Source organism: Rhinichthys klamathensis, unplaced genomic scaffold (genome assembly GCF_029890125.1).
Source record: "Rhinichthys klamathensis goyatoka isolate OS25496 unplaced genomic scaffold, OSU_Roscu_1.1 h1tg000145l_1, whole genome shotgun sequence".
Lineage (NCBI taxonomy): Eukaryota > Metazoa > Chordata > Actinopteri > Cypriniformes > Leuciscidae > Rhinichthys > Rhinichthys klamathensis.
Window position 1 is genome coordinate 862,563 of NW_026606680.1, and position 25,018 is coordinate 887,580.

The following is a 25,018-nucleotide window of genomic DNA, read 5'->3' on the forward strand; positions in this document are numbered from 1 at the left end:
AGGCAAGACACTACAGGTAAATGTAGAAGTTTTACTAATAGACGTCACCATACTTCCCCAGTTGATTAATCACAGTTTTCTAAAATGCGTTTAAATATGCAATTGAGGCATTATCTAATATGCACTAATTTGCCTGCATTTCCAGAACATAAATCTGAACATTGGATAAAGCCCAGTTCAACATTCTTGTTTCATTTTGTTGACATAATGAGTTAAAAGTTTTTGCAGAGGGGATTTTGGATAGCTCTTTTTTGAATCACTCCATAAATCAGAAACTGCAGTCAACTGGATATTTTTAACTCACTGCCTTTAAAGATATTTACTGTAATCTAAATATAAAGACACAAATAGATTAAGTGTAATAAAATAAACTCTTAAAAGTGTATTCTGGATGTTTTCTTTCCACTATTCTGAAAAAAAGACATGTTATGGAAGACCAAACAGGCCAAAATCTCAAAATTGACCAGTGCATGAAATAACAATGGGTTTGCCTGTAGTGTCTTGTCTTTACATTATGATTAAAAAATGCTTTAGAAGTATTTATCATTGTTAGGTAGTAGTATCAACTAGATAACCAATGTTAGCAAATGAAACCTTATTGTAAAATGTTACCAAAATTATCGTTATTTAACACACACACAACACACACGTACATGCAAGTCTTTAAAAAGTCACTGCAAATCACTACAAACCACATTAAATCTACTACCACTCTTCCTAGAATGCCAATGTAATAACTCCATATTAAAAAGCTTAAAAGTCAACAATAAGATCAAAGGAATAGTTCACCCAAAACCGACCTCATTTACATATCCCTATGCAATTTCAAATATGATTTTCTTTCCCCTGTGGAAAAATGGAGGTGGATGCTGGTCTTTTACATATAATGAAAGCACATATGCTTCAAAAAAAAAAAAAAGAAATGACAAAAAGCTCCAAAGTACCATAAATAGTAGCCCATATAAACATCCATTAAAAAAAGCTTTGTGCACATAAATCTCATTTGTGCTTTGCATATTCAAACTTGCCCTTTGTCTGGAAAACAGCAGCTTCAATTATTTTGCGTTTCACAGAAAAAAATATAATATGGGTTTGATGTAAATGATGACAATATTTTCATTTTGGGTTTTTGGGTGAGTAATTCCTTCAGGCTAAATCCTAATGAAATGTCACCATTCTGAAGTTGTTCAAATGAAATCGTGACCAAGCGTCAGTGTTGCACGTACGCACACACTCACCGTGACTGAGGCTACTAGTCTTTAATAGGAGTAACCTCCTCAGTCTGAGCAGCAGCAGTGTTTGTCAACAGAACAATAAGCATATTCGCAAAAACATGAATATCACAACATGAAGTGTTACAATCGGAGTATGGCTTGTAACTGTGATAGCGGTTAAAGTTAAAGTTAGAGTCTTGATAATAGTTTACACAGCTACGTACGCTCCCAACAGCTGTCAACACTGGAAACTCAGACGATGCACTTTTAGTTAATAGATGGCCCATTTATATGTAAATCAATATATGTTTATTTACAAGTGTAATGTTTGTGACTTTTATTCAGGATTATTACGAATTTTATTTGTTGCGACTGTTTCTGAAAATTGCTTGATTGAAAAGGTACACTATGTAACTTTTGGCCCTCTAGCCGTAAAAGAAAAAACTGCATGTATTTTGTGAAAGAACATTGTTTTGGGTGTGCTTTGGCTCTGGGGGACCACAACCACATCCATCTGCACTTTCACTACTAGGCTTAAGAGATATAACTAGTTTAGATGGAAAAGATCTCAAGCTCACTAGCTGAAGACGTTACTGTAGCGTTACCCATTAATAGACATTAGTGGTTCAACTGATCAGAAAACTCACGGTTCGGATCATTTTACAGTTTTTGATTCAATGGTCGGATCATTTTTCTGATCAGCAATATAAAATGTTTTTTGGGAGCGGGGGTGGCAAATGTAACTGCTTTCCATTCATAACTTAAAGCACATTTTAAGAACTTTGATACCACAGCAAAACTAGCTTAATAAAGTTCAAACATTATTAAAGGCAAGTGAACAGTCAGTGATCAAATACACTAATTGAGTATATATAAATATAATATAACAATTAAAAAATAAAGTAGTCTAACTGTAGTGTATATAATTAGGCCTGAATTTAAAATAACACTATGGTGTTCACTGTATAAATTAAATATAGATTAATCTTTGTTAAAGCTGTGTTTTGTGACTTGTATTGTATTGTAATGTATTGACTGTTAATGTATTGAATTTTAATTTTGAACAAAAAAGTTACATAGTGTACCTTTAAGCAGTCTACACTATTTAGCTCAAGCAATATTCAAAAGCATGTGTGGTTATTTTTTTATATATATATATATATATATATATATATATATATATATATATATATATATATATATATATATATATATATATGTATCTGTTTAAGATTAAGAATACTTGGTATTTTTTAAATAATACTTTTAAAATGAGATAAATTACTGCCAATTTTGTTCAAAATGCAATTTAACTTTTTGCATCTACAGAATTAAGTGAATAAAACATTTTAACTTGCAACGTTATGAAATAAAAGAGATGTGTAGTCCAGAAAAAAAAATCTTGACATAATGACAAAAATAAGGATGAGTGAGTAAGTGAGTTATATATATATTTTTTAAATCTATTAAAATCTTATATTTTTAAAATACTATATTATAATTCCATAATAACTTTTATTGTGTTTGAAAAATGGGTAAAGTGTACTGCCGGATATACTGACATGCATATTATAGTAAACTAAAATATACATGAATGTAATTTCTATTCAAACATGTATGTCATGTTTATAAAGCTGCAGTCCGTAGTTTTTCCTCTGTCGCCATCTCTGTTCGAAATCTGCAATTGCAGTTATTCGCTGTTATCAACTTTACGTGAGTTGTGCCTCGACACGGCACAACGCGGATGAATCCAATGTTTGAGGAGAGTGTGTGGCTGTCAGTCACCGCGCCGGTGTGGATACTGGCATTCAGAATCACAGATTATTCTTTTTGGAAGTATGACCAACATAATAATTTTCACTGGAAAATGTCATCTGAACAAGTAAGTAACATCCACTTTTGTTCTGACCAACTAAGGGAAAAAAAGCATTGCAGTAAATCGCGCTGATTAAATCTAACAATCGCTTATCATATCACGTAAAACCATGCAAATTATTCTTTGTTCTCAAATTGTTAATGTTAACAACATCAGCATTGCGTGACTACATTTAATGCCCTTCCGATATTTATCCTTGTTTTCGCATGGGTCCGGATGCAGTCTCTTTTTTTCTGTAGCAACTCCGAAGTCTTTTGCATTTAACAGTGAATCTGTTGACACTGGTGATTGTCGTTTGAACCTTTCTGGATCCGCCATCAAATTGATAAGTTTAATTATATCAAGTGCTGTGAGAAAAGGCTATAAATCTCCACCTCCAGCATCCTCACTCGCAATATAGCTTATACTAGCCGAGACTCCTTCTTTATGTGTACAGATGTGACGTAATGACGCAAAGACATGCTTGAATCTCCCGCGGAAATCCACCAGTACCACTGGAATTAAAAACATTATTACAAATTTTACCGTTCTGAATCGATCTACGGCAAGCACATAGTTTTGAACACTGGCTGGTTATGTACTGGCACAAAAATCTATTTTGGATCATTTTTAACCCCAAAAAGTTACGGCATGCAGCTTTAAATATATTTGTAATTACACATCTGTAATGAAGTTGCAATTTCATACATTGAAAATATATTAACTTTAAATGTAATATCGAATAACACACACTGCAGTTAGAATTATAATCAAGTACTTGTGCTTTAGTTTGTTAGTCAACACATTCAAATAAGTGTACTTCTTTTAAACATGACAAGAGATTATTAAACTGTACTGAAGGTTCATAAGCACCTTTAGTTGTGGATTAGACGGCGCTTCCTCGCAGGCCTCTGCAGCTCCAGCCACTGTGCTGAGCTTTTCTAGCAGAGTGTCACTGGGAGGATGAGTGGACTTCCAGTACGCCTCCAGGTAATCAGCCATGTGCTCACAGGCGTCTTCCAACTGGTTCTCATCCAGAATTATGTCAAAAAGCTCCTGGATGGAGAACAAGAACAGGAAAATCAGTTGTTAGAGAGTGGAAAATGTCAGTTGTATCTTAAGTAATTATTTATAAAATGTTTGCTTTACACACAAATTAGTTTGGCTAGTTATACAAAATACATCAAGTAAAATTATTTAGCGATGACAAATATCAACTATCAAGGGAGAGAATCACTTTGGGATAAAGTAAACTTTTTCTTTAAATAATGAAAGTTTAGTAAATCTAGAAGAAATCACAATTTAAGTTATACAACAATTTTTTGTTTATACAGTTAATATTTGTGAACTTTTGGGAGTTCATTTGTTATAAATTATTTAAAAGTGTGTGTGTGTGTGTGTAAACTCACTGAAGGGCACTGGGCTAATTTGTCTGCTGCCACCATCTGTACATTGAGATGTTTTGCCTGAGACTTCCCTCTAGATTTTATTAACCTTTGCAAAACCTGAAAGATGGACAAGCCAGAAACAATATTTCAGCAAAATTTCATTGTTGAACGACAGACAATGTGAGAGACAATCAGGGTCCCTTGTAAAAAAGAAGTGTGCTTAATTGTATTAAATGTACACCGAAAATGTACTTCAAACCTTAGAAATATTTTCCCCCCAAAAGTGTACTGGCAGATAACATAATATTAATGAAATAAAACGGCAGTACGGCACTTAAGTGTGTTTAAAGAGAGTACACTTTCATTACTGTTTCTTAAAGTCTTAAAGGAAGTTGGACGTTGCAAACTAAATGGAGGCAGATCTGAATGGCAGTTTGCAGTCAGTGGTGGAAGATATTTAGTCCCACCCTCCGCCGAGACACGTCATGAAGAGAACAGACGTTGTCTTGAGGGGAAGGGGATGTTAATGTTGTAGATTAATAAAGTTCTACTTAAGTCCTACTTAAGTGGGTCAAAAAGCATTGTAAAGTTCGGCTAATTGCATTAAAAAAAATTAAACTAGACATTTTCATTTAATTGTAATTAAGTGTCTAACTATATTCAGTTCGCACTTAAGTATGTTCTTTTAAAGGATATTATTTCTGTAATTAGCACTCATTTTAAAAGTATGCTAAAGTGAGTTTCTTTTTCACAAGGGATAGTCAGTGAGAGAACAGGTTTTTCACACAAATATCCATGAGTTATCTATGTGTGTACCTTTGGAGAGGTGATCTTGATGTAGACAATAATAGGTGCAAGAGAAGTTTTTCCCAGTTGGGCTGGGTGGTTTATTGTGTCCGCGTCAAGAACTACCAGCTGCAATGTCCGAGCCAGCTCAAAGATCCTCTCAATCTCACTCTGTACCTCCCCTATAAACACACACACACACACACACACAAATGAAAGTGTAAAGGTAAAACAAAGCAAATCACTTTTTGAAAGTAACTTGGTGCTTCAATGGTTATATCAATTACATTGTTACGCCACCATGAGACACAGACATATTTTAACCGTATAAATACTGGGAACTATATTCTCTGAAGGCGAAGCACTGCTACTTGGGCGGAGTGATAACCGCAGCACCTGAGACGAGCCGTGGTGAGGAGCAGAGAGCGCGTCTCAGGTGCTGCGGTTATCACTCCGCCCAAGTAGCAGTGCTTCGCCTTCAGAGAATATAGTTCCCAGTATTTATACGGTTAAAATATGTCTGTGTCTCATGTGACTTTGTTTTTTGTACACTCTGTGACTATACAAATCACAACATGTAAATAGGAAAATGTTTGCGTTATTTTGTCACTTATTTGGATTAGTATGCTATGCTAGCTGCAACCATTTACATCCAGTCTTTGTGCTAAGCTAGGCTAGCGGTGGGTGCATCAAACAGACAGCACGCACGGAGATGAAAAAGGTATGTATGGACTTATCTAACTCTGGGGGATAAGGTGAATAGGCTAAAGTCCCAAAAAAGTCGGAGTGTTCCTTTAAAGGATAATTCCGGTATTTAGCACTTTGAGTCTATTTTCTAGTTTGTTTTGGATGAGCTAGAGTGGTGGACACAGAAATTTTGACGATGGGTCCTGTCTCGACTTTTGACTATTTTAGAATCGCCTCTGAGTGCTTCAGAGTGGCAGTCTATGGGCATGCTCAAACATGTCCTTAAAACAACCCTAAACGTTCGTTTTCAAAACTGTGCAACTCACCGAGTGGTTAGTGGTGTTCGTTGATGATTAAAAACAAATATATCGGCGCAATGTATGATTTCATTCCGTGGTATTTTGCTATAGTGGAACTATTTTTTCAGATACCTTACAACCGCGTATAAACTTCGGCTTGATATTTGAGTCTGAAGTAGTGTCCTGCGCGGGACTGTTTTCTTCATCCCGCTCCCGCCCGCCGAATTTTTGACCCGCCCGCTCCCGCAACGTATGTGTTACACTCCCGCCCGCTCCCGCAATATGTATGTCCACTCCCGCCCGCACCCGCAAAACTCGGAGAATTTATTCCCGCACAATAATAGAGATGCACTGACTTTGTGTCTTCTCCCGTCCCGCAGGAAAAAAACGCGTATTTGTATTGCTATTGTTAAAGAGATCCATGGGGTTGTTGGTTTCGTTTCCCTGGCCTGCATGTATTCTGACGCACTGATCAGGAAGATGAATAGTAAATGTCAGACTTGCCTTGCTCAGGTTTTGTACTGTAAATACCTCGTTTAAGGTTCTTTTCCACATCATTGACATCTCCATCATGTCGTTAGGCTACCTCCCGATCCCGCAGGGGTTTTATTTGTCCGCCCATTCCCGCCCGCAGCAAAGTTCAAACCGCCCGCTCCCGCGAGATTTGCGTTGGGTACCGCGGGACCCGGCGGGACTCAATCCCAATGCAGCCCTCTAGTCTGAAGCGTTAGCACACTCCCGACCACTTGATGGCGACAACCATAGACATATTTATTATGTCTATGGCGACAACCACTTTGCTGCAGTTGCTCAGCTCACGCTAGCCTTCTGAGAGACGGAGAACCGAGTGAAAAGACAACAACCAAATGTATACAGACCCCTTTCCGTTTCCGGTAGCGCAGTAATATCAACGAGCACTGAGTCCTCCAACAGAAATCATGCGATTTTACAAAATGCCAAATAAAAACACGACAGAAAGTGTATTTCGCTACGCTACTTGTTTTGGAACATCAACTACAACACCACTAACCACTCGGTGAGTTGCACAGTTTTGAAAACGAACGTTAAGGGTTGTTTTAAGGACATGTTTGAGCATGCCCATAGACAGCCACTCTGAAGCACTCAGAGGCGATTCTAAAATAGTCAAAAAGTCGAGACAGGACCCATCGTCAAAATTTCTGTGTCCACCACTCTAGTTCATTCAAAACAAACTAGAAAATAGACTCAAAGTGCTAAATACCGGAATTATCCTTTACATTTTTTTTATTTGTCATTGAATCATTCAAGAGATTTGTTCAAGAATGCAGTCATCCAGTAATGAAACAAGTCAAGTATTTATGAGTGAGTCATTGAAATAATTCAGATTAATTAAACATTTTAAATAGACTGCAGCATTTAACATTTTGTCAGAACCTAAATTACTGTCAGAAGTAAATTAGATTGTTTATTTTATTTTTTAGAATTGTGTGAGTCTCTGTTTGAAACCAAAAAATATGATTCTCAATATATATATATATTTTTTGGTTGAGCGACTACCAAGGGAGTTGATTAAGGAACTATATATAGTTCCTATATATATATATATATATATATATATATATATATATAGTTCCTTAATCAACTCCCTTGGTAGGTGTCTCAACCAAAAAAAATAAAAATAAATTCTCTTCAACAATGAATAAGACATTGCTAGAATGCTAGAATTTATTTTCTCAATAGATGAGAAAATAACATAAAATTGAACTGCCTAAACTTCATATTCCTCTGCACTGTTCAAAATCATTTCCAGATTTGAGTACATGCTGTGACAAATATACCTACTCTATGTGTGAAAGTGTGTAGGCCTATATGTCTTCTGGATACTGTAGAAAGTAAACTCAATAATAAAAACTGTAAAAGAGATTACAATTCATGTAATCAAGAACGTCAGAATGCCTCTGAAGGAAATTGTTTAATTCCTAAGTCTCACCATTTCACACCAAACCATCATACCAAATAAAAAAGAAATTCAAACACTTTCACTAACCTAAATTGGAGCGTATATTTGAGCGCTCAATGATGGCGTGTTTACTGGGGTTGTTCAGCACGGAACGCTTGGCCAGAGAAATATCAGCAGCCACCCTTGTGATTGATATCCTGAGTTACAGAAAACAAGAAGGGTGAAAGAGACAGTGAGAGCAGCGATTACCAATGTCCTGAATCTAGATCTGGAACTCTGTGCATAGCTTCTGTGTATTTGGCTATGGAATACTAATATTTCAAATGCATTAAACACAATGTTTTCTGAGGCTTTCTTAGTTTTACACTAGTTTTTACAAGATTTCCGTTTTAAACTACAGTGGAATTAGTCACTGCACACATCCGTTTCTCACTATCCAGTCTTCTATTATTTTTCTTGTCTAGGAGATACTAGAAGAAGACATTAAATTAGTATCTTTGCATCCATTGTACATGACTTTACATATACATGTCGCAGATGAAAAATATTAGTATGATATGCATTTTTTTTAAATTAACTGGATTTCAAATCATGTGAATTTGGTCAGGATAGAGTTTATAAAAAAAAAAAAAAAAAAAAAAACAGATTTCAAAATGAACTGAATGAGATAAACCAAAACATTCACCAACAGATTTTTTTTTTCAATGTCATACTGGAACTACAGAGCAGTGATGACTCGTGTCGGGAAAACTGCAGTCAAGGGAAGGTACAAGCATGTGACCCAGCTGTGTTTATGGACCAGCATGGCCAATTAAGGCAATGAGATGTGACTATTTTAAGAAACACTGAACACTCACGTGACATACACACACAAATATATAAACTATCCCTAAGGAGGGTGAAGGACGAAGAGAAACGGCTTAAAGACTTACCTTCCCTCAAAGCGGTGCTTCAGAAAGTCAAACAACGCTTTCTGCATCATATCTGTAACCTGTAAACACGCAAAAATGGAACATGTCAAGTTTTTTTTGTTCCTGCCTTAGCCTTAACTTTTTCCAGAACATTCATAAAGCCAACATAGATCTAAATGCTTTACAATTAAGTGTAAATATGAAGAAATAAGGAAGTAATAGCTAATAAAATGTATTAAAAGCTCTCAAATACTGTGCATGTCTAAAAAGACGAGAGTAATGATGCATGGAGATTTATGACATTTAAAGAAATAGTTCACCCAAAAAAAAAGAAAGAAAATCCAATCATTACCAACTCAAATTTGTGTCACTGACCATATGTATAATTTTTGTCAGTTGATATTTGTCATTAGTTATTTACACGCTAGATAAGCAAAATGTCCAGGTTTCTCTTTTTAAACTGTATGCTGAAGACATCAGGAGAGCTAGTGCATATGGCAAGATTTTCAGTGAAAACCAGTCTGTTCCTCATAGAAACATAAGACTTTAGAAGACTTGAAGTGTAGCGCAAATGTTTTAGGGGCCGCTATACACATGAAATAGTTTTAACATAGTTGCAGACATTATTTAGAGAACAAAATAATGTTCTTATATTTTATCAAGAGTAATCTGGGTAACGAATTCAAACACTGCCGACATAAAGATGCAAAAACTTCTCACAGAATGTAATATATTAATAATAATATTAAATATTACAGATCTGTTCTTTAAGATGAATGTCACTACTTACATTTGAAGTTTATTTCTTAAAGGGATGAGAAATCAGATTTGCCTTGATCTTTTGACAGAGGTTTTTAATACGGTTTGAGCCGCCCCTTAAAACGGATCATTTCAGACAGGGCCAGAATGAAAAGAATCACTTTTTTTCCCGCACGATTTTTTGTGTGCAATTTTTTTTTTACATTAGCATATAAGTGAACCTCAAGGAACATTAAAACAAAATCTATGTCATGACCTCTTTAATGTTCTCTTACGAGAGTATCTCTCGTACTGCGTAATATCTTACGCTATGGGGAAAACCTCTTTTCCTCGAGATTGAAGCCAAAAATTATCCTTAATTTTTAATCAATGCAAAACGCTTTGCGGCAGCAAGCAGACATAGGCGAGGCGGCTCGCGCGCCTATTGGCTGCTCTGCGGCAAAAGCAGCAGCCTATCGAGAGCGGCTCTGCGTGACGTCTTGACCAATGGGGGCACTTCGCGCCCATTTCGTCACGTCCCGCCAGAAAGGGTGTGGTCTCGCCCTATAAATATAGCTCGATAAGGCTGGTACACTGATTTTCATCTCTTCAGCGAAGCCTCACGCATCGCTGGATCCGGAGTGAGAAGCCGCGCCGTCGACGCAAGCCTTCAGCGGGACGAGCCCTCGAGCCTGAAGTCGCTGGCCTTCACCTCGCCGCCTTCAGCCGCCGTACCTGCTGCGCTTTCCGGCGTACTATATATCCTTTACTCTGCTCTGTGTGTATGTGTGTGTGTGTGTGTGCTCGCCCCGCGACTCACACGTCTATCATCTAAAAGAGCCGCGTCTTTTTAAAGATGCCATCCTCCTGTGGCTCGTGCCGAGCCACACTCAGCGACGGGGACCGCCATGTGTTGCGTTTCCTGCCTGTGAGAGGATCATGCAGCTCTCGCGCTCGCCGACGGCGGCTGCCCTCACTGCGAGCGATTGCCTACGGTGACTCTGAGGACTCGCCTGGCATCCTTCAGCGAGACTGCACTTCCACCCGCTGCAGTGCCGCGCCGTAAAAAAGCGCCGTACTCAGCGGGTCCCCGAGCCTTCTCCAGCCCATGAAAGCTCGCCGGTTCGCCCGCCAGCTTCACCAGATTCACTCGAGTCGCTCACTGACAGATAACGGCCGCCGCTTCCGCCATTAATGACGACGAGATAGCTGGATCTGTAGAGGAGACCTGCTGCTCTATCCTGGCGTCGGACAGTGAGGACTGGGCGAGCTCTGTGGACCTCCCCCCTTCTGTCCGCGAGTCGTCAGGGAAACGGGCCAGCATCAAGACCGCGAGCCCTAAAACCGCGGCTAGCTTTCTTTACGTTATAAGAAATCTACCCCGCCCCCCATGGGCGTGCGTCACCGACAAAATGAGAAAAGAGTGTGTTTTAGTCCCGCCGAGGCCGGACTAATCTCCATTTCTCAAACATTTCTCAGCTCCTAGTTTGAGCGGCTGAAAATGTCATTATTGCAGCAATGAGCCTGTTGTATAACACGCACACCTGCAAACAAACGCCCACACACACAAAACTGTGATGACGCTCTTTTATCTGCTTGTGCTAATGTAGTTCTCCCCTGTGGCACAGTGGCGGAACCCGAAGCCTTCGCGCGAGAGACCCGTGTTCGATCCCGGCTCTCGCAGCAGACAGAAATTTAGTCTCGCCGCGGCCAGACTTGCAGCAAAAATTTTTCGCTCGTTCAGTTACAGAAAATGCGACTGTTCCAGTGTATTTTGCAGTAAGCAAGCCAGTGCCACGGCCCGCTTGCCTGCACACAAATGCTGTTTCCACGGCGACCCAGATAAATCACATAAGCAGTGTATTTTCTGGTGTTCCGGCCACAGCCGATGGTGTTATGAGTGTAATAAAAATGCCCACAACCCAGTGCTCATTTCTACACACAAACACAGCCCACAAAAATGCAGGGCTCGCACAAACAAAATCGCCTCATGTCGATTGTGCACTAAACGTAGTGAATGTGCCCACGTCTCAGTGCCCACAGACACTACACACCACATGTCCCACGGGTTCTGTAAAAACGAAACCAACACACATTCAGTCAGCTCAGGCCGACGGTGTTTTCAGTGCAGTAAATGTGCCCGCTGTCCCGAGCCCACATTCACTCACAGACATGTTGAGCCCCACGGGGCTCGCCCCGATCTCTCTCCCTCAGCAAACTGCTATAAGGGATTTGAGCGCGGCCAGGCTGCCCGCCGCGATCGGCGCACCCCCCGCCTCACAAACTGTAAACACAGTGTCTGCGCTACAGCACGCCGGAGCTCCCTTGCCGTCACTATGTCACGGCCAGAGCCCAGATCTCATTCTACCCCTAGCTATTCACGCGAAAGTGTGGGCACAGCTTCCTGGGGTAACAGAATGGGTGCTGAACACTATAAAAAGAGGCTATTCGCTACAGTTCGCTCGACGCCCCCGCTGTTACACGGCGCGCGTCAAATCCACGGTGAAAACAGAAGTAGCACATCTACTTCGAGCCGAGATAGCGAAACTACTGAGCAAAGGTGCTATAGAACCTTTATCTCAGGCTCAGAGCGAAGGGGGCCTATACAGCAGATATTTTCTGGTACCGAAAAAAGATGGAGGTCTCAGACCCATTTTAGATCTGCGACAGCTGAACAGAGCACTTGTGAAGCGCCAGTTTAAAATGCTTACAACCAGGAAAATCCTCGCGCGAGTTCGCCAAGAGGACTGGTTTATGTCAATAGATCTGAAAGACGCCTATTTCCGAATACAAATAGCGTCCCATCACAGGCGATTCTTGAGATTCGCCTTCGAGGACCAGGCATATCAATACACAGTCCTGCCGTTCGGCCTGTTCCTAGCACCCCGTACATTCACGAAGTGCATGGACGCGGCTCTCGCACCCCTGAGACTTCGGGGCATGCGAGTTTTGAACTACTTGGACGATTGGCTGAATCTAGCTCGATCACACTCAGAGCTCATAGAAAACAGGGCCACATTACTCGAACACCTCGAGAATCTGGGCCTCACAGTCAATTGGGCGAAAAGCTCGCTTTAACGTCAGAAAAAACGTTTGGTCGTTTTTTTTTCTCTCAGTCAGAAAGTTTCTTTTCTGGGAACAGTGCTGGACTCGCTATCCATGACAGCACGCCTGTCACCGGAGCGCGGACTAGACATTCAGCGCGTCGCGAACTCCTTCCGCCACGGTTATATAGTCCCGCTCAAAAGGTTTCAGAAAATACTGGGCCTGATGGCCTCAGTAGCCTCTGTACTCCACCTGGGCCTGCTTCGCATGCGCCCACTGCAGATGTGGCTGAAAGCGCGAGTTCCGCCCCGGGCACGGAGCGCTGGTCTGTTTCGCCTCAGGGTCGATCTAAAGTGCGTTTCAGCTCTGAAACCTTGGAAAGTAACCGACTGGTATCAGTCAGGTGTGAGTTTGGGGACCGCCTCGAGTGTGCAGGTGGTGTCTACGGACGCCTCCACCTCGGGATGGGGAGCGCTGCTCAAGGGCAGACCGTTCGCTGGCCTGTGGTCAGAACGGAAAAAGCTCCTTCACATAAACTGCTTGGAAATGATAGCAGTCGACAAAGCGCTACGGTGCTTCTGTCCCCAGATAAAAGGTCACCACGTCCTGGTCCGGTCGGACAACATGTCAGTGGTGGCACACATAAATCGCCAGGGTGGCGTCAGGTCCCGAAACCTTTACAGGTTGACGGAACGCCTTCTGGTCTGGGCTCAGCACAACCTGCTCTCGCTGAGAGCAGCGCATGTGCCTGGTCACCTGAATGTGGGACCAAACAGACTGTCCAGAAACAATGTCCCAGCAGGGGAATGGTCACTGCACCCGCAGATGATCCAACTGCTGTGGGAAACGTTCGGCAGAGTGCAGGTGGACCTGTTCGCGACCCACGAAAAACGCTCAGTGTCCGAACTTCTGCTTGAAGAGCAGGGATGCGCTGGCCCATGTCTGGCCCCGCGTTCCCCTATATGCTTTTCCCCCTGTCTCGCTCCTGCCTCAAGTGTTGGAACGAATCAGGGAAAACGGATGCCCAGTGCTGCTCGTGGCCCCGCTCTGGACAAACCTGGTTCCCAGTCCTGATGCAGCTGGCCAGCACTGCCCCGTGGCCTGTACCACTGAGGAGAGACCTCCTCTCTCAGGCAGGGGGCTCGATTTGGCATCCTCGCCCGGATCTGTGGTCCCTGGACGCATGGGCCATCAACGAGTACCCGCTAACCTCCCGGAGGGAGTGTTAAACACGATCACGCAGGCTAGAGCTCCGTCTACTCGACGGCTCTATTCCTCGAAATGGTCTGTGTTCTCTGCTTGGTGTCAAGCTCAGGGCTTTTCACCCGTAGACTGCGGGGTTACGGAAGTGCTTTCCTTCCTTCAAGAGCTGCTGGATAAGGGCAGAACCCCATCCACGCTCAAAGTATACGTGGCGGCCATAGCAACGTTTGCAAAACCGGCGTCTGGCCAGCCACTGGGGAAGAACGACTTAGTCGTGCGTTTCCTCAGGGGAGCTCGGAGATTGAACCCTCCCAGGCCCCCTTCAGTCCCGATGTGGGACCTTTCCACGCTGTTGGAAGCCATGAAAGGCGCCCCATTCGAGCCAATCCATTTGTCAGACATGAAACATCTGTCTTTCAAAACGGTGTTTCTCATGGCTCTCGCTTCAGTGAAGCGCGTAGGGGACTTACAAGCGCTTTTGGTAAGCGCGTCATGTATGGAGTTTGGGCCTAATGACTCAAAGGTCATAGTCAAACCTAGGCACGGGTACGTGCCGAAATCCCTCAACACACCGTTCAGGGCCCAGGTGATTTCCCTGTCCGCCCTTCCGGTTCTCAATGAGGAGAAGGTCGCAAGTCTCCTTTGCCCCGTCAGGGCACTAAGAGCTTATGTGTCCCGCTCGTCTGGTTTTTGACAGACTGAGCAGCTTTTCGTTTTGTTTAGCGGACGTTCTAAGGGACTTGCCGCATCAAAACAGAGCCTATCCAGATGGATAGTTTATGCCATAGCGCTGGCTTACACCTCTAAGGGCCTGCAGTGTCCCTTGGGTGTCAGAGCGCACTCCACGAGAGGCGTGGCCTCTTTGTGGGCATGGTCTAGCAGGATTACCCTGCAAGATATTTATACGGCTGCGGGCTGGGCCTCGCCGTCTACATTTATAAAATACTATAACCTGGAGGTCCCCGCCTTACAAGCTAAGCTTTTGGCGGTCTAGAATTCAGTGCGATCTGCCCCGCTGTGTCGGCCCAGATGCTGAGTTTGGCCTGCGTATCTCTCACTGACTGATACAGCAGCTCCACGAGTGTCAACACATGTATGGCCGCCCAGTTTAGGCTGAAAGTGTTTTCACCCTGACTACGTGGTATAATATCTGTATGATTAGCTCCTCTGGATGCTATTTTATAAGGAATGACGCTTCTAGCCCCTCTTCCGTCACTCTTTGTGAGTCTATGGTGATTATGCACTACATGCGCCCCGGGCCTCTGCCCTTGGGACTTTGGTGTTGGATCCCTGTATGCACGGCGTGTTACACTGTGTTCCCCATAGCGTAAGATATTACGCAGTACGAGAGATACTCTCGTAAGAGAACGTACTCGGTTACTAACGTAACCTCTGTTCTCTCTAGAGAGGGAACGAGTACTGCGTATCTTGCCGTGCTTACAATACGCTCTGGTTCGCTTCGGCGATGAAAACCAGTGTACCAGCCTTATCGAGCTATATTTATAGGGCGAGACCACACCCTTTCTGGCGGGACGTGACGAAATGGGCGCGAAGTGCCCCCATTGGTCAAGACGTCACGCAGAGCCGCTCTCGATAGGCTGCTGCTTTTGCCGCAGAGCAGCCAATAGGCGCGCGAGACGCCTCGCCTATGTCTGCTTGCTGCCGCAAAGCGTTTTGCATTGATTAAAAATTAAGGATAATTTTTGGCTTCAATATCTCGAGGAAAAGAGGTTTTCCCTGTAGCGTAAGATATTACGCAGTACTCGTTCCCTCTCTAGAGAGAACAGAGGTTACGTTAATAACAGAGTACGTTTTAATTAATTTATTTTTTTGGCTGAACCAAACAGTTATATATAATTGTGGTAGCTGATATTCTATTTCAAGTATTTAAATTCAAAGATAAAACATTGCAAACACTTTCTCCTATTTTATATATATATAAAAAAAAATATCCATACAGTAGCCTACTATTAAAAGCTAAAGCTAAAAAAGTGATACAAAATTGTGAAAAACTATAAATGAATGGTGACCAGGTTTTGCACCTAAGATATACATTTTTCAGTAACTACTGAACTAACATCAGTTAACTACATATAATCTACCAGTGAAAAATACTTCTAAAGCATTTACTAATCTTAGTTAATATGTCAATTTCAACATGTACTAATACATTATTAAAATCAAAAGTTGTATCTGTTAATATTGTTTAATGGACCAGAGCTAACATGAACAGTTTTTTTTTTTTAATAACTAACATGAACAAAAATGAATAAATATGTAACAAATGTATTGCTCAATGTTAATGTTAGTTAATGCATTCACTAGTCTCGCGTAGACTGACGGCTGAAGGTCTGGAATTCATAGCAGCTTTCTTTGGCCAAGGCCCGCCCATAAGGCCGTTTGACCGACATGTAAAACAACCAATTACAGATCGTTTCGTTCAGCGTCACGTTTCGGGGCGTGGAAATGTCCCCACAACAACAGACCAGCATGCAACAAGTCAGTCAGCATAGAAAATCAAAGAAGGAGAAAACAACTTCAAGAGTCTATGCCGTGAACCTCGCATACTTTTGAGAATCCTACGTTTAGCTGATCTTGATAAATGCTCATTGTCACTCATGTAAACACTACAGTTTTTTTCTTCCGCAATCACACGTCTGCGCTTTGTTTCCCGGCGGACCGAAAATAAATGCGATACTCACGCCCCCCGGAAATCCGATAAAATTCAACCAATCAGATGACGACTTCGACATTCCTGAAGTGTTTCCAGTTAAGTGTACCGTATGCATCAGACGTTTAGCCAACGTTCCGTGGGCGTGACGTCTGAGGCTGAGACTATGCATTCACTAATGTTAACTAATGGAACCTTATTGTAAAAATGTTACCCTTTTTCTTTACACATTTTAAACAACAAAAGGCCATGGGCATGTTATTTTTTAACTATTTACAGAGCATTTATTTTGAGTGCTTACTGATTTCCCTTAGATTAGAAGAACCTATGTTTGCAATGTTTTGTAATTTTTACACCTCGACAGTACTTTAACTTTATGGAAAAGAGCAGCTTGGACATTCTGCTAAATATATAAAACACATGATAAGAAGTTTGAGTGACATTAGTTAATTTCTGGGTGAATTAGCCTTTAAATATCTTGTCAATGAAGTCACAATGCTTTTTGCAGCACCTGACCTCGTAGCCCTTGAGCGAGGGTCCCACTAGCACCACTGGTCTCATAGAGGGCACCACATCATATGGAGGAATGTGCTCTGTCTGTAGAGCACCACAAAAACACAACATTAACCTCTGATGTGTGCATACATACACACCTCACAGAATACACACACAGAACACCCCATTTACAATCACATCTATGAGGGATAATATTTGTATTTGATTGCAAATACTAATTATCCATAATCAAGATCAAAATCTACATTGCAAGTGTCAAATTTAATGTCCGCAGGCTGAGTATGTCCTGTTCTTACATGGCTGTATAGCTAATTATTTAGTTTAATTTAAAGATAAAAAAGTAGTTATAACTGTAATGCATTAGTTTAGCCTGTGCTCAAATTAAGTTTGACACCCAACTTGAAACCCAATTTACATACAAACATCAGGTGTTACAAACATACTGGGGAGATTAGTAATAGGATTTGTTAATATCAAGCTTTTATAACAGCACTGTTATTAGAAAATTATTATATATACAATTTTGTACAGAATTGTATAAATAATAATTTAATTGTTTAAACATGCACACACAACAAATACAAAATCAAAGCTGTATAAGAGAAATGTCAGAAAGGAGACCCACACAGGGTTACTAGGAAGTGGCCATCCGATCATTCCTGTCGGACATTTTCAAGTCTTAATATAGATAATATAATAAAGATATGGCTCTCCAGGAGTAGGATTCATAGCAGATTATAATAGTTACTTTTCTTATAATTAACTAAACATAAGGCGTGAATTTTTTTTCAGCCCAAACATCTCTTGAACACTCTTAAAAATAAAGGTTATTGGCATTTATGGTTCCATGAAGAACCTTTAACATCCATGGAACCTTTCCAATGCACAAAAGGTTCAAATTAAACTTTACACTTAGAATTTTTTATTTAAGAACTGATCACTGACCAAAAATGGTTCTTCTATGGCAGGGGCGTCCAAACTCAGTTAAGCTCCAGCTTGCCTCAACAGACCTGGAAGTTTCTCGTATGCCTATAAGATGCCTTGATCATCGGGCTCAGGTGTGTTTAATTGGGGTTGAAGCTAAACTCTGCAGGACAGTGGCCCTCCAGGAGCAGGATTGGACACCCCTGTTCTATGCGAAACCCACTTTTGGAACTTTTATTTTGAAGAGTGTATTAAGGTGCAGTCACATTAGCAAAATTTCACAGGCAAAAAAATCCATTCTATTCAGTCTATTGTCAGTAGTGATGTATAAAGCACAAACCAATCAACTTTTTATTGGTTTTGTTTCAGTGAATTTGTGTGACCAACTTAAACATGAGCGTAAACAGCGTGGGGAACTTTTTCACAAAACTCCCAAAAGTGGATTTCTATTGAAATAACTGGATTGACTGTGAAATTTCGCCAAACATCAGTAAATGTGTTCGCGCCTTTGTAGATGGTTTATGGTGCAAGTTGGTTTCACTGTAAACATTCTATTCTGTTACATATAGTATAAATCCCTCACTGAGCAATGGCTCTTTATTTCTGTTTCCTCTTAGGCATCCTGTATAATTTTTCCATTGTGTAAAAAACAATAAGCTAAAATGAATCAACTACATCAAGCACAGGTACTGCATAACAGGAATGACCGGCAGCAGGCCTCAGGAAAACACTGCACGGTTCTCTGGCCTAACTTACCGACTTATGCCTCTGTATAGCTGAGGAAAGGAGGAAGGGAAACAGACAAAAGGAAAAGACCAAGGGGTACAGAGGAACAAAGAGAAGACAGGGAGAGAGAAGGGAAAGAGTAAGATGGCGTGAACATTGAGGCAATGACAAAGAGAACAGGCTCTGCATGAAGCTGCTGCTGCTGTGCAGGAGGTGACGGACAGATGAAGAACGAGGTAGCGTCCAACGGCAAGCTTTACCTTCTTAAAGAAAGGCATTCGTTTCTCGCGGGCTAAAGGGGATATTACTGTGTTTGGGCTGGCTTTGGGAGAACGCTGATGGGGAGGAGGGTCACTCTCCTCTGGATCTAACCCTGCAGCATCTATGTCCACAGCTAAACACACATATATAAATGCACACACTTACATATGAGCCTCAGCAAAACACAAGGGGGAATTCATACAGACCATAAGAGAGACACTTCTGTAAATGCACAACATTCATTTTAAAACAACACTTCATAAGGCAACAATTTACAACTATTTGGTACTTTAAAGAATGAACACAAAAATTAAGCAAACTGCATTTCATTAAAAGCAGACCCTTGTGAAAAAGTACATATATTATTAAAAAGAGTACTTATTATGGAAATAATATACTTTAAAAGAATATGCTTGAGTGCAAACTGAATGTAAATGTTTACAAACACTTAACTGAGTATTAACTTCAATTAAAGTGAAAATAGTTTACATTTATATTAAATGCAATTTGCTGAAGTTCTTTTTTGACCCACTTAAGTATAGGACTTAAGTACATCTTTATATGTAATTTCATAATTACATAATTAAATCCATGGTCTTTGAAATATGGTTAAAGTGTACTGTCAAATATACTGACAAGCATTTATGGTAAACTAAAACATACTATAATGTAATTTCTATTGAAAATTCTTGTGTAATTAAATATATTTGTATTTATGCATTTGTAAAGATGAAGTTGCAATTTAGTACATTTAAAATATATTACCTTTAAATGTAATTAAATGATTATTTCATTTTACCTTATTACAGATTGGACTTTTTAAAAGTGTACTTAAGTGTGTTAAGACACTTAAGTGACCTTTTATTTTATTAATATTATATTATCTGCAAATACAGTTTAAGTACACTACAAGTACACATTCAACACAGTTAAGCACACTTTGTCAAAACTGTATAACAACAAGTGTTTCAGTTTGCTCTTGTAAAAAAAAATCTGGAATTTCTATCATAATTTGCAATCAATCCTAACGGATTTTAACTGGAATTGTCTTATAGGATTGCAACATTATACAAAATGGTGTTATTAAAGGGATAGTCCACCCAAAAATGAACATTCTGTCATCATTTACTCACCCTCATGTGGTTCCAAACCTGTATGCATTTCTTTCTTCTGAGGAACACAAAAGACGACATTTTGAAGAAGGCTGGGAACCAAACAACACTGAAGCCCACTGTACGCACAAAAAGAGATTTCTCAAAATATCATCTTTTATGGTCAGCATAAGAAAGTTTTGAAGTGACATGAGAGTAAGTAAATTATCACAGAATTTTTATTTCTGGATGGAGTATCCCTTCAAACAAACAAAACTTCAGGAGGAGCAAGTCCATTCTCCGACCAATCAAAATGCTCGAGTAACATATATAAACCGCTGCTTCCCTCGCACATTTGGCTCCTCACACTCATTATGGGTGGTTCACTACTCTCAAATCAAATAGTGCTTTCTCATCATTTGAAGAAATTTCTTCATCCCAGTTTACCAGGCTGTACTTTAGAAGCTGACACAGCAACTTACCTTTTCTTGTAATCGTGACTGCAAATGCATTTCCAGCGCTTTCTTCCTCCATTCTTTTCTCAAATTTTTACCCTCCACAGTCCCCAGTATTGTTAGCTTTAACAAACTCTCAGCATTAAGAGAGTTTCCCTTTTGTTGCTTTCAGTTTGTTGCTTTCAATGCTTGCACATTGACCAAAACATTTGCTGATCAAGCCCAGACCGATTTATGATAATAAATTATAACTAAGATTAGTTCCATCCATGCTACAATAGAAAATTCCTAAAAGTGAATCCTGTTCACGTTCATCTAGAATTAGTTTGACCAGGGCAGAGGATGTGTTGAAAACTAAAAAATAATATGATGTGATGTGACATATAATATAATGTACTAAGTGCATCAAAAATCGAATTCATTTGATGCACTGAATAATGTTGGAAATATAACATTGAGTTAAACCAATTTTGATAACTTACCTGAGGAGGGAGGGGTTGATTTACGTGAGTTTGAAACTATGTCTCCTAAACTAGATGAAGAGTTTGCCCCTGATTTACTGTGAAGAAAAATAACATACAATCAATTAATAAAAAAGAAAGGTGTATATTTTTCTTATTTTATGTATTTAAGAGTGCTCTGCTGAAGAAAAGACACAGCTTAGACCAGCTTAGCAAGTTCAGTGGGCGACAGTTTAAGGGTACGTTTACACGACAACGATGTAGCCTACTAAAAACAGAAACGTTTTTCCTTTGCCTTTTTCACGTAAACGACAATGTTGTCAAAACGATCTCCGCTCTCAGGGATCCACGAAAACGACTAAAACACTGTATTCTCCTGCCAGGCCAGTAGTTGGCGATATCACTTTTTAAAGAAAAACTACAGGGCTATAGACTGAACATGTAATACGCATTTGCATGACGTCATAGGTTTCACAAATTCACGTTTTTTTAGTTTACATGGAGACAATAACGATATCATTTTCAAAAACGTGCACTTTGAACGAGCGGCCAATCCGCGTGAAAAGTTTACCGGTTTCAGTTGAAATGGTGTCGTGTAAACGGACCCTAAATGACCAGATAAAGCCATTAAAAACTGATCTGAGCTGTTTATTTTCATCAGGCACTGATCATAGCAAAGGTTAAGATTAAAGGAACACTCCGACTTTTTGGGACTTTAGCCTATTCACCTTATCCCCCAGAGTTAGATAAGTCCATACATACCTTTTTCATCTCCGTGCGTGCTGTCTGTTTGATGCACCCACCGCTAGCCTAGCTTAGCACAAAGACTGGATGTAAATGGTTGCAGCTAGCATAGCATACTAATCCAAATAAGTGACAAAATAACGCAAACATTTTCCTATTTACATGTTGTGATTTGTATAGTCACAGAGTGTACAAAAAACAAAGTCACATGAGACACAGACATATTTTACCTGTATAAATACAGGGAACTATATTCTCTAAAGGCGAAGCACTGCTACTTGGGCGGAGTGATAACCGCAGCACCTGAGACGCGCTCTCTGCTCCTCACCACGGCGCGTCTCATGTGCTGCGGTTATCACTCCGCCCAAGTAGCAGTGCTTCGCCTTCATAGAATATAGTTCCCAGTATTTATACGGGTAAAATATGTCTGTCTCTCATGTGACTTTGTTTTTTGTACACTCTGTGACTATACAAATCACAACATGTAAATAGGAAAATGTTTGCGTTATTTTGTCACTTATTTGGATTAGTATGCTAGCTGCAACCATTTACATCCAGTCTTTGTGCTAAGCTAGGCTAGCGGTGGGTGCGTCAAACAGACTTATAGCACGCACGGAGATGAAAAAGGTATGTATGGACTTATCTAACTCTGGGGGATAAGGTGAATAGGCTAAAGTCCCAAAAAGTCGGAGTGTTCCTTTAAAGGCATCATAAGTCTAAGTACATTCTAGAAACCATTGGCTCCAATGGTCTCTAAATCTAAAGCAAAAGCGTGCTTATTACGGAAATAAACTTATTGACATTATTACAAAGTCCACTTTTTAAAGTGTACTTAAAGTCATGAAAGTGTACTCTTTAAGTACACTTAAGTGGCATTTTTTCACTAATACATTATCTGCAAGTACACTTTTTAAAAAATATACTTTTAAGATTTGAAGTACAATACAAGTCCACATTCAATACAATTAAGCGCATTTCTTTTTCACAAGGAATGCCTTTGAGAAATGCAGTCTAAATCTAGTTCTGTATGTCAAAGCTATATTTTCTGTAACATTTTGTTTGGTGAAGAACTTTATGTAGTGCGTTTGTGGAACAGATACCTTGAGTAAAATCTTCCTTGTTTTGCACGTTGCTCCTGGTGGATGCGAGTGTTTTCAAGCTTCACTGGACTTGGGATGAAACCAATGTCACACCCTTCTTTCACCAAGCGACCAATCCACCAGTCGTTATTAAATTTCTGTCATTAAACACACAAAGTATACAATACCAATCTCACAGAACCTTACAAAGTAAAAATCTCTTGTTTCAGAATTGGCCATAAACAATTGTTTTATATGCGTGTCTGTTTGAGTAAAAGAATCTGTGATACATGATGTATTTTGAGTATTGTGCTTTGTTTATTGTGATATCATACGGTATTAATTTGATTTGTTCAGGTTTGTTCAGCATTAAAAATTATTTTAACTCAAGCGTAATAATTCTTAATTTTTTTTTGTAAATATGGATATGTGTGTGTGTGTATATACAAACTTCTTTAACATGAAGGAAATCTTTAGCCTCAAATGATATTCCCATTCCAGGCACAGGGACATCATCTTCAAGGGAGGCGCTGTAGCCAACATTAGTACGAACTGCAAATGCCACAGGTTTAGCCTGTGTAGAAGAACGAGGAGTATGAAATATTACCAAGAAGTAGAAGAGAAAGATTGGAACATTACAACTCTAATGCTATTTCAAACCTTTGGAAAACACAAAAAAAGTTATTTTGAAAAATGCATCAGTGTTTTGACATTGTCCGTACAATGAAAGACAATAGGGTCCAATCATGTTGTTTTGACAACAAAATTCTTTAAAATATCTTCTTGCGTGTTGAATTCAGAAATGCACACAGATTAGGAACGACATGAGAATAAGTACATCATATAGGCCATGAGACGGGACCCCAAATTTGGGCTACCGGTACCATTTTGAGGGATTCAATTTCTTTTTGATTTTCATGAAGGTACACATCTCTAGTGTTGGAAAATGTGTGATAGCATCCAATCCATGGTAGCTTTCATTAGAAATCAACACTTATTTCATCCTACCTCAAGGTAAGGTGTTCAGTGACTACAAGAGAGAAAAATTTATCCTTTTATAATTTAAAAAATGTATTAAAAAAATGTATAATTTTTTTTATTATAAAAATGTATAAAATTTTATAAAACATATAACACATTTTATATCAAACATATGTTTGAAAATCGTCCTCCGTAACCAAAAACTACCTTGAATCTAATGCTATCACACATTTTTCAAATACAGGGTCATATACCTACACAAAAATCACCATGCGGTTTAATCCCTCAAAATGGTACCAATCAACCCTCTGTCTCACGGCCTAATATGACAGAATTTTCATTTAAAATATGACAGAATTATCACAGATTTATTCAGGTACAAGCTACATTTCAGTCTTCTCTTCTCCTTCTGTTTGGGTTTAGCTGATTGACAAGTTAGTGTTTTTTTGTTGCTTTTTGTCATTGAAGGCAAGACATTATATACAGGCAAAAACATGTATATAACTGGTTATTTCAGACTAGTGGAAAGAAAACATACAAAATACATTTTTAAGTGTTTGTTTTATCGCATGTTATCAATTCATTTGTTATTAATTTGATTGCAATGCATGTTATCTTTAAACAGCCTATATCTTTAATGTTTTTTTTTTCTCCTGCACACATTGAATTATCTAAACCGCTTACAGAGGCTTTGAATGGAGCAAAAGCCAGAGCCAGAACTAATTGAATGGACAAAGGAGATGGAAGATGCATTTGTGAGCATTAAAGAGACTCGTGGGATATTCCTCAACCCCAATTCCTGCCTCAATGGCAGGACAGAATCCTTGCTTGTTGATTTGTGACTGTACAGAGTGGGCTGTAAAAATAACTGAGGGAGTTGGTAGTACACACCAGGCATCAGATCCTGAAACTGTTAACAAACAGGCCTAGGCTCAATCTCTTCTCAGAGACGGGCCAAGTGGGAAGCCACTCTTTTGAGCAAAAATGTGGACATACAAATTGACTTAACTTCCTTCAACTAATTGAACATGTCACCAAGAGCAC

At 39.9% G+C, this 25,018-nt stretch overlaps 1 protein-coding gene across 3 annotated transcripts in view; it reads right to left on the minus strand.

Annotated features, from left to right (window-relative positions):
• The window catches only part of cacnb2a (calcium channel, voltage-dependent, beta 2a), a 52,873-nt gene that overhangs the window by 3,914 nt on the left and 23,941 nt on the right, over nucleotides 1–25,018 (minus strand). For 2 of the 3 annotated variants that reach the window (XM_056257857.1, XM_056257856.1), the window contains exons 3-12: nucleotides 23,445–23,567; nucleotides 23,015–23,151; nucleotides 21,192–21,268; nucleotides 19,163–19,296; nucleotides 17,253–17,333; nucleotides 9,101–9,159; nucleotides 8,256–8,365; nucleotides 5,274–5,425; nucleotides 4,479–4,574; nucleotides 3,943–4,125 (exon numbers count right to left, since the gene is read on the minus strand). In XM_056257857.1, coding sequence (XP_056113832.1) covers nucleotides 3,943–4,125; nucleotides 4,479–4,574; nucleotides 5,274–5,425; nucleotides 8,256–8,365; nucleotides 9,101–9,159; nucleotides 17,253–17,333; nucleotides 19,163–19,296; nucleotides 21,192–21,268; nucleotides 23,015–23,151; nucleotides 23,445–23,567 — 1,152 coding nt within the window. Of the gene's footprint in view, nucleotides 1–3,942; nucleotides 4,126–4,478; nucleotides 4,575–5,273; nucleotides 5,426–8,255; nucleotides 8,366–9,100; nucleotides 9,160–17,252; nucleotides 17,334–18,932; nucleotides 18,953–19,162; nucleotides 19,297–21,191; nucleotides 21,269–23,014; nucleotides 23,152–23,444; nucleotides 23,568–25,018 lie in introns of all 3 variants that reach the window. The other variant, XM_056257858.1, reaches the window with a different exon arrangement.